Source organism: Tachyglossus aculeatus, chromosome 8, assembly GCF_015852505.1.
Source record: "Tachyglossus aculeatus isolate mTacAcu1 chromosome 8, mTacAcu1.pri, whole genome shotgun sequence".
NCBI classification, from domain to species: Eukaryota; Metazoa; Chordata; class Mammalia; order Monotremata; family Tachyglossidae; genus Tachyglossus; species Tachyglossus aculeatus.
Genome location: NC_052073.1, coordinates 12,667,677 through 12,677,292, shown reverse-complemented (window position 1 = coordinate 12,677,292; position 9,616 = coordinate 12,667,677). Strand labels below are relative to the sequence as shown.

The 9,616-nt window shown below is 40.7% G+C and overlaps 1 protein-coding gene across 1 annotated transcript in view; it reads left to right on the top strand.

Moving 5' to 3' along the window:
- Window positions 1-2,667: 2,667 nt before the first annotated feature.
- The window catches only part of BCAS1 (brain enriched myelin associated protein 1), a 122,152-nt gene continuing 115,203 nt past the window's right edge, over window positions 2,668-9,616 (top strand). Inside the window, exon 1 of the mRNA XM_038750098.1 lies at window positions 2,668-2,710. Within this exon, the coding sequence (XP_038606026.1) occupies window positions 2,683-2,710 (28 nt within the window). The 5' untranslated portion in view covers window positions 2,668-2,682. The remainder of the gene's footprint in view (window positions 2,711-9,616) is intronic.

Sequence of the window (9,616 nt, the reverse complement as noted above, 5' to 3'; positions counted from 1 at the left end):
CAGGAAAGAAGGATCAGTTAATCTTATTTATTGAGCTCTTACTGTGTGCAGATCACTGTACTAAGTGCTTGGGAGAGTACAATAAAACAGAGCTGGTAGACATGTTGCCTGCTTACAACAAGCTTACAGTCAAGAGGGGAGGGAGAAATAATAGAGTATAAAGATAGACTACTTCTGAATTCCCATCACTCTAAACACCACCACCTTCACCATCTCCAAACCTATACTTAACCTTGACATTATCCGCAACTCATCTCTCTCATTCAACCCACCTATACAATCAGTCACTAAATCCTGTCTGTTCTTCCTTTGCAACATCTCTAGAATGGTCCCTTTCTTCTGCATCCAAATTTCTACTCAGCTGATCCAAGCACTTACTACTGCATCAGGGTCTCCCCTGACCTTCCTGGAGTCTTCCCCAACTCCAGTCCGTACTTCAGTCTGCTTCCTGGATCATTTTTCTGAAAAAAGCATGCAGGCCAAATCTCTCCACTTCTCAAAAACTTCCAGTGGTTGCCCATCCACCTTTACATCGAACAGACTCTCCTTACGATTGTCTTTAAAGCTCCCAATCAGCTCCCCCATCTTATTTTACCTCGCTGATAATCTACTAAAGCCCAGCTTGCTCCTCTAATACCAAGCTCTTTGCTGTATCTCAATCTCATTGCCCACCCCTTGCCCAAATCCTCCATCTGGCCTGTTACTCTCTCCCCCTTCATGTCTGACAGACCACCACTCAACCCAGCGTAAAAGCCATCCTCTCTGGGGTGGTTTGTGCTACCCAAGGTCCGTCTCTCAATCAGCCCAGAGCAGGGAAAGCACCTGTAGGAAGCCTTGTGCTTGTTTTATTTTTATTAAAACATAAATAAATAAAAAATAAATAAATGCCCCAGGGCCAATAGGGGAGACCTCCGAATCGGGGAATGCTGCAGTCACTGCCTGACCCAGTAGGCCAATTCCACGGAATGGGCTCCAGGCCAGTGTTAGATTGCAACACAGGACTAACTATATCAAGTGCTAATTATAGACAAGCCGGGTGGGCTAGTGGGAAGAGCACAGGCCTGGGAATCAGAGGACCTGGGTTCTAATCCAGAGTCCACCATTTGGCTGCTGTGTGACCCTGGGCCAATTACTTGACTTCTCTTTGCCTCAGTACCCTCATCGACAAAATGGAGATTCAATATTGGTCCTCTCTCCTACTTAAACTGTGAGTGCCATGTGGGACCTGATTATCTTGTATCTACCCTAGTGCTTATTATAGAGTTTAGCACATAGTAAGCACTTAACAAATACCACAATTATTATTATTATTATCATTATTATTATTTGGCACAGAAGGGCTGAAGTGCTAATTGGGGGAATATAGGGTAGGAAATATAGGGAATATAGGGTGGGGAGGTGAGATATTAATTGAGGAAGGACTCCGGGAGAAGATGTGATTTCGGAAGAGCTATGAATATGCAGAGAGCTGTCATAATAATAATAATGGTATTTAAGCACTTACTATGTGCCAAGCACTGTTCTAAGCACTCTTACTGATGTGATTGGGTACAGAGTTTCAGGCAGGAGAGAGACTACTGAAGGTAAGAGATAAGACAGTGATCAATTATTAGGATACCAACTTCTAACAGTACATTTTTTGTGAAAATGCTCCACATCCATCTCATTTTCATAGTAATAGTTATCCTTTCCCACAATTCTAGGACAAATACTGTATTATATAGAGTTCCATCCCTATGTCACATAAAAATGACATTGATTTCAAACATCTCTAGAATCTCTAGTTTCTCCCTAATAAAGTTCTAAATCCCAAAACTCCACAGTCTGCATCTTTGGGTTTTCCTTCTTCAAATTTCTGTCAGTGTTGATACAGTAGTAGTTAGCTCACCAAGAGTCTTAATGAACTGGCCTCAATCTGTGACTAATGTAAACTTTAACCTTAGAGCTCAATTACAGGTCACAGTGTCCAAACAGAAAATTCAAGTGTCTAACAATGATTGCCGGCTGGACTCCATCACCCCAAAAGCACATTTCCAGTCATCCAGTTCATATATTGCAAAAGCAAGTACTCTTCACTTTCTAATGGCTTCTAGAGAAGCAGCATGGCCCAGTGGAAAGAGCCCGGGCTTTGGAGTCAGAGATCATGGGTTCAAATCCCGGCTCTGCCACTCATCAGCTGTGTGACTTTGGGCTAGTCACTTCATTTCTCTGTGCCCCAGTTCCCTCATCTGTAAAATGAGGATTGACTGTGAGCCCTCTGTGGGACAACCTGACCACCTTGTAACCTCCCCAGCACTTAGAACAGTGCTTTGCACAAAGTAAGTGCTTAATAAATGCCATCATCATTATTATTATTATTCTATTGACTTCATGGGCAGCAAAAGCTTTCCTGGTACAAATACCTCAGTAGGAAGTCTGAGTCTCACCAATACTAACATTCGAAAATTCCTTTACATTGTGTCATAGGGATTTTCAGAATCTGTTTATTTGATGGTTTTTTTTTCCATTTTAAAATTTAACACACAAATGTTAAATCAGACCTACTAGAAAGTGATTTTAAATCCCCTTAGCTCCATCGGTTGTTGTCTCTTGATGTTAACAATAACCTTATTGTGATCTCCATGTTCACTTCAGTATCCCAAAGCAGCTGTTCTGAAAGGAAGATACCATTTGCGTATCTGGATGTTTACATACCTGAGATCGAGTAATGGTGAGTGAATGTGTGTGTCTGTCATCTGTGTGTGTCTGTTCTGAGAAGCAGCATGGCCTAGTGGCAGTCTTGGGAGTCAGAAGACATGAGTTCTAATCCTGACTCTACTGTGCGACCTTGGGTAAGTCACTTCACTTCTCTGGGCCTCAGTAACCTCATCTGTAAAATAGGGATTAAGACTGTGAGCCCCACATGGGACAACCTGATTACCTCGTCTCTACCCCAGCACTTAAAACAGTGTTTGGCACACAGTAAGCACTTAACAAATAATATCATTATTATTTTCTCTGACTGGCTGTATCTCTCTCTCTCCCATTTTCTCTTTCCTTCCCACTTTGCCCTCTCCTTTTCTCTCCGCCAATCTCTTCCTTTCTTTCCTTCTTTTTCTTCCAGTCTTTTTCTCTGACTTTATAACTGATTCTGTTTTTCTCTCATTCTCTTTCCAAATCTTCCTCCTCTCTAAATTTCCATCTTCTATTCCTTTTTCTCCTTCCTAATTTTGGACTATTAGACTTGTTACTGGAAGCTCCAGAAAACAGTCACTTTATGGAAGCAATTCATCAGTGAATATTTCTAAAAGGCAATTGGCCCACTGTACCTGTAATCAGCCTTCTTTAGCTCTTCATATTTTGCTGCCATCTCAGTCTGAACTTGGAAACCAACTGAATTACATACTTGTCCTGTACATCTTTCCCTCTGGTCCCTCACTCACCATTTCCCCAATACTATAAAAAATGTCTAAGAAACTGTATACATATTTATATAGGAAATACAAATCTTCAAGCATAGAACTTCAAAGATGTCCTTCAGCAGACCACTAATCCCCTCCCCTTCAAAGCCCTACTAAAATGACATCTCCTCCAGAAAGCCTTCTCTAATTTCTCATCTCCCCATCCTATTTTCCTCCTTACTGCATCACCTATGGACTTGAGTCCAAACAACCTAAGCACTTAGGTGTTCCCACCCCAACACCCCTACTCCACAGCATACATGTGTACATATCTTTATGTTCAGTTGCTTCCACAACCTGTAATTTCTTTAAATATCTATTTCCTCTGCTAGTACAGTGCTCTAGAGTAGGAACTCAATAGATACCATTGATTGATAGTTCCTCACACATTCAACCTGGCAATGATAATGATGAGGATGAGGATAGTGCTCATCTGAGTGGGCCACTATGCTGACATTGAGCAGGGTTATTATGAGCAGGTTCACTGTCTATGACCACAAAGTTATTCTATGAACCTGCACCTGGTGACCCTCCTTTTGTCATCCACTACATGAACTCATTGCCTCATCTTTTCCAGACACCTAATTTTAACGAGAAAGACATGAGTTCTTCTGACCTCTTTAAACCTTTCTCCTCCTCGGGCAGAACTATCTAATCAAAGGCCGTGCTTTTCAGATAAACCATTTTGTAGGGATGGCACGAAAAGGAAAAATGATTAGAGGATTATTTGTATTGCTTCTTAATCCCTTTTCAGTTTATTTTTTCCACTTTGTACTCAGCTAAATGCAGCACAAATAATACACTAAATAGTACGTGAGCCAGCTCTTAAGGCAAGAGGTTCCATCCTTATGGTGTTACACTTTAAATTCTATATTATATTTTTATTCCTCGAGACTGTAAGCTCATCTTCTAGAATATGTTTGTTGTGGCCAGGGAACATGACCACCAACTACTTTATATTGTTCTCTCCTAAGCCATCACTACAGTGCTCTGCACACAGTAAGCACTCCATGAATAAGACTGATTAATCGATTGATTAAATGATCCACTCCTTTCACCCGAATCTCAAAATCAAATCTCTGATTCACCCCTGAGTTGTACCAGTTTCAGAGCAGCAATCTATTCCTCCCGGATAATTTCATTTGGATCATTGCTAACATTTATTTAGCACTTTCATTGTGTAAAGTATTGTAATAAGATTTGGGGTAATTACATACAAGATAGAGGACTCACAATATAAGTGGGAGGGAGAATGGACAAATAAACTAATTAGACTATACTCTAACCCCAAATTAGCTGTAAAATATGTCAATTTAACAATCTTGGAGGGGGCCGTCTTTGAGTACCTCAGACAGTTCTTGGTGAGAAGCTTCCATCATATTTCCAAGGACCAAATAGAGCCAGGGTTTGTCCACACACTTCTACTAAGTGAATGAGGGTAAGCATGGAGAGATCAGTCCTCCCTCTCTTTGTCCACCCACTTCTACTAAGTGAATGAGGGTAAGCATGGAGAGATCAGTCCTCCCTCTCTTCAGCCCCCTCCTCCCAGAATCAGGGAGGAGGAGTGAGGATTTCCCAGTTACTGGGTAGCCCCCACAGAACCTAAAATCCCTGGGGCAAAAGTCCCCTCTAGCAGGAGAAGGGGGAGAAGAGAAGGGGTGGTTTTGCACTGATTAAGTTTTTGTTCTCCCTCCCTCCTAGACTGTGAGCCCCATTCAGGACAGGAACTGTGTCTGATACAATTGTATTTATCTATCCCAGTTCTCAGCACAGTGTTTGGCACATAGTAAGTGCTTAATCACCATTATTATCATTACTATCACAAACATATTTCTGTTACTAGAATCCCTTCCTCACCCCACTCCTTTGATTATAAGATCACAACTGAACCTTGTTTTCTCTAATTAAGGCTGACAAGAGCTTCGTGAGCTTATTTACGCCATCACCTTCATTTCTTCCAGGCAACTATTCTTTTTCAGCACTTTCTTTGCGTCACCCCAATTCCACCTCCTCATCTTCTTTGATTAGATTGTCTCATAGCTGCAGCCTCAAATACCCTTTGCAGGTATTCAAACCCCTTTCAAATCCAACTTCCTCCCAAGCCCTTCCTGTTTAGTGGGTAAGACCTTACCTATTCACTTAAAACTATACCTACAACTTATAGGTTTTGTTTTTCCTTTTACCTGTTATGTATCAAAGCAAAGAGCAGGCAAAGGAACCTTATAACTGAGACAGAGAGTTACAGGTATCCATCTTTTACGTTAATGAAAGGTACTTTTTAGCACTAAGTTCCTGTACACTCTTCTGCTCTAAGATGCTAATACTTTGTGAGTGATAGATATATATATTTTAAGCATCGATAGGAAATCCAGTTCTGCAAGAGGTGTTTTCATGGCTTCAGGACCTATATGATGTATGGAAGTGTAAAATATCATTCACAATTACTGAGGTTTCTATGAGCAGGTTCACTGGTCTATGACCACAAAGTTATTCTATGAACCTGCACCTGGTGACCCTACTTTTGTCATCCATTACATGAACTCATTGCCTCATCCTTTCCAGACACCTATTTTTAACGAGAAAGACATGAGTTCTTCTGACCTCTGTAAACCCTTCTACTCCTCGGCCAGAACTATCCACTCAAAGGCCATGCTTTTCTGATAAACCATATCTGCTCCTTTCGTAGGGATGGCACAATAAGGAAAAATGATTAGAGGATTATTTGTATTGCTTCTTGTTTCTTTTTCCATTTTATTTTTTCCACTTTGCACTCAGCTAAATGCAGCACAAATAATACACCAAATAGTATGTGAGTCAGCTCTTACGACAACACTAACATTAGAATGAGTTGACATTGCCATAGTATGAGCCACATTAAATAATTAACCCCAGCCAAAACTCCAACTTGCACTTTATGATTGCACAACTAAACCTATTAGAAAACAAGTTATAACACTCTGAAGTGAAACCAATAAACACAGAATCCATTTTAAATAACAAATACCAATACACAGCAAAGCTCTACACAGCAAAGCAAAACCCTAGCAGAAATGCAAAGGTCAAAGATTTGATGAAGCCAGAAACTTCTGATGATAAAATTAATTGGTTACCTTTCTTTCAAAGCAAAGTGGGAGTTCCTAAATGGATTCAGGTAAAACCCCCATCAATGTCTGTGATGATAAAAAGGGAACTGGAAACATTTTACCAACAGTAATAATAATAATGGTGGTGTTTCTTAAACACTTTGTGCCAATCCCTAAGAACTGAGTAGATACTAGGCAATCAGGCCAGACAATCATGCTCATGATTACAATTATTACTTTCAGTGAAATAATAGTAGGCCATGCTGTCACTGGAATGAAGATTGCTCCCACAAAATTTTAAAAATTGAGTAAATAATATGGAGAAACACCTAAAGTGAATTGGTAATATTTGCGAGGACACTGTATTGGGAGATCACAGTTACTATAAAGGGGTGCGTATTGAGGGCATTCACTAAGTTCTCTGAATCCTTCTTGGAATCAATCTCAACCTTCTCAGGCTGTTGTGTTTTGCGCTGCAATATAGTAATTTCAAAATTCTTAGATCCATTTTATTTCGTTAAAAATTTTCTACTTTGGAATGCTGGAAATTGAGAAGTATATATAACTAAGTATTTTAAAACAAATAATAGTTTTTGAATGCACAAGATTATTTCAAACATTATTGTGATGCCTAGAAGTCTCCGAAAGCACAAGACTTAGGGTAACTCATCTGTCCCCATTCTTTTTTTAGTAATAATCTAATCTAAACGCTGTGCTTTCAAATACCACAAAAGAAATAATCTAAAAATGGTTTTATTTGTGAATAAAAAAGAAGTATTTAAAAGCCAACCGATACTTTCAATGAAAAAAGACATTTGATCGGATATTTATAAACCATTCTTCTTGGAATGTGTTCCTCTCTCCTTCTCTGCAGTCTTGCTATTTCCTCCTTCCTTCAGGACATGTCTACTTGGATGTCCAGCTGACAACTCAGACTTAACATACCCCAAACGGGACTCATCTTCCCACCCAAACCCTGTCCTTTCCCTTGACTTTCCCATCACTTTACACAGCATCACTATCCTCTCTGTCTCACAAGCCCATAACCTTGGCATTATCCTCGACTCATTTCTCTCAGTCAACCACATATTAAATATGTCACCAAGTTTTGTCAGTTCTACCGTCACCATATGGCTAAAATTCTCCCTTTCCTCTCTATCCAAACTTCTACTATGCTGATCCAAGCATTTCTCCTATCCCGCTTCAACTACCACATCAGCCTCTTGCTGACCTCCCTTGCTTCCTGTCTCTCCCCACTCAGGTCCACACTTGACCCTGCTGCATGGATCATTTTTCTACAAAAATATTCAGTCTACGTTTCCCCACTTCTCAATAACCTCCAATGGCTGTCCATCCAACTCCTCATCAAACAGAAACTCCTTGCCATTGGCACTCAATCACCTTGCAACCTCCTATCTAACTTCCCTGATATCCTACTACAACCTAGCAAGCACATAGTGCTCCTCTAACTCCAACCTACTCACTGTACCTTGATCTTGTCTATCTTCCTGCTGACCCCTTTCTAACATCCTGCCTTTGGCGGGAACTCCCTCCTCCTCCATATCCTACAGACCATCTCTCTCCCCAACTTCGAAGCTTAATGAAGATGACCTCTCCTCCAAAGCCTTTCAGTACTAGATCCTCATTTCCACTACTCTCCCTTTCTTCTTTCATATCTCCCCACTTGCATTTACACCCTTTAGAGCACTTGATATTAATAATAATGATTGTGGTATTTGTTAAGATCTTCCTATGCGTCAAGCACTGTACTAAGCACTGGGGTAGATATTCACCCCATCCTCAGCCCCTCTGCACTTATTTATTCATTCAATCAATCGTATTTATTGAGCGCTTACTGTGTGCAGAGCACTGTACTAAGCGCTTGGGAAGTACAAGTTGGCAACATATAGAGACGGTCCCTACCCAACAATGGGCTCACAGTCTAAAAGGGGACTTTTGCACATATCTGTAGGTTATTTTAATGCCTATCTCCCTCTCTAGACTGCAAGCTCCTTGTGGGCAGGGAACATGTCTACCAACTCTATGATATTGCACACTCCTAAGTCCTTAATACTGTGTTCTGCCCACAGTAAGTGCTTAACATAATTGGATTGATTTCTCAATCAACCAATGGTGTCTGAGCACTTAATGTGTACATAGCACTGTTTTGTACTTCCCAAGTGCTTAGTACAGTGCTCTGCACATAGTAAGCACTCAATAAATACGATTGATGATGATGATGATGGAAAAATACATATGTTTGCATTTCCCATATGGGGCTCAAGTTTCTGAACTAATACTGCTCAGTGTCATCACTTGGGCTAAATGTTCACACTTGCCTCTATTCTTGGGGGCTAAAATCACAACTACCATAGTTCTAATGCAACTAACTGCATTGGGTGGGTGGAACCAGCTGGAGCTGCTATCAGCATTACTTAAGACGGTACTGACTCCCAGTCACTGTCACGCTAGACCCATTAATAAATAATAACTTTGGTTTAATATTTCATCACCAATTTACTGAGTTACCTAGTCCAGGGAGGATGGAAGGAATTGCTCAGGAGGACTCAGTGACCTCGCATGATGTTGAGATATCCTGCTCAGTGCTGTCACATGTGGGCTGATGCTGGAAAAAAAAATGACTTATCCTGGAACCATAGTAGGATTTATAGATGTCCTTCAAGTCATTCAGAAAAAAATGGACTGTCAAACATTATCCAAAGATTAAAGTTAAGGTCTATGATAGGACACCAGTTAAACTCATTGGCCTTTTACTTAACTGGTCAGTTACTTCTAAATATATTATCTCTTGTGGTGTATGCTAACATATGACTGATAATTTAACCAAATCCTGTCAGGGATGTCCAAACTGCTGCTCTTCTTCACTTTCTGTGCAGTTCATAGTGAAAAGCTAAGTATTGCACATTGAGCAGTGTTGCCTAGTGGAAAGGGCATGGGGCTGGGAGTCAGAGGACCTGGCTTCGAATCCCAGCACCGCCACTTATCTGCTGGTTGACCTCGGGCAAGTCACTTCATTTCTCTATGCCTCAGTTTCCTCACCTGTAAAATGGGGATAAAGACTATGAGCCCTAT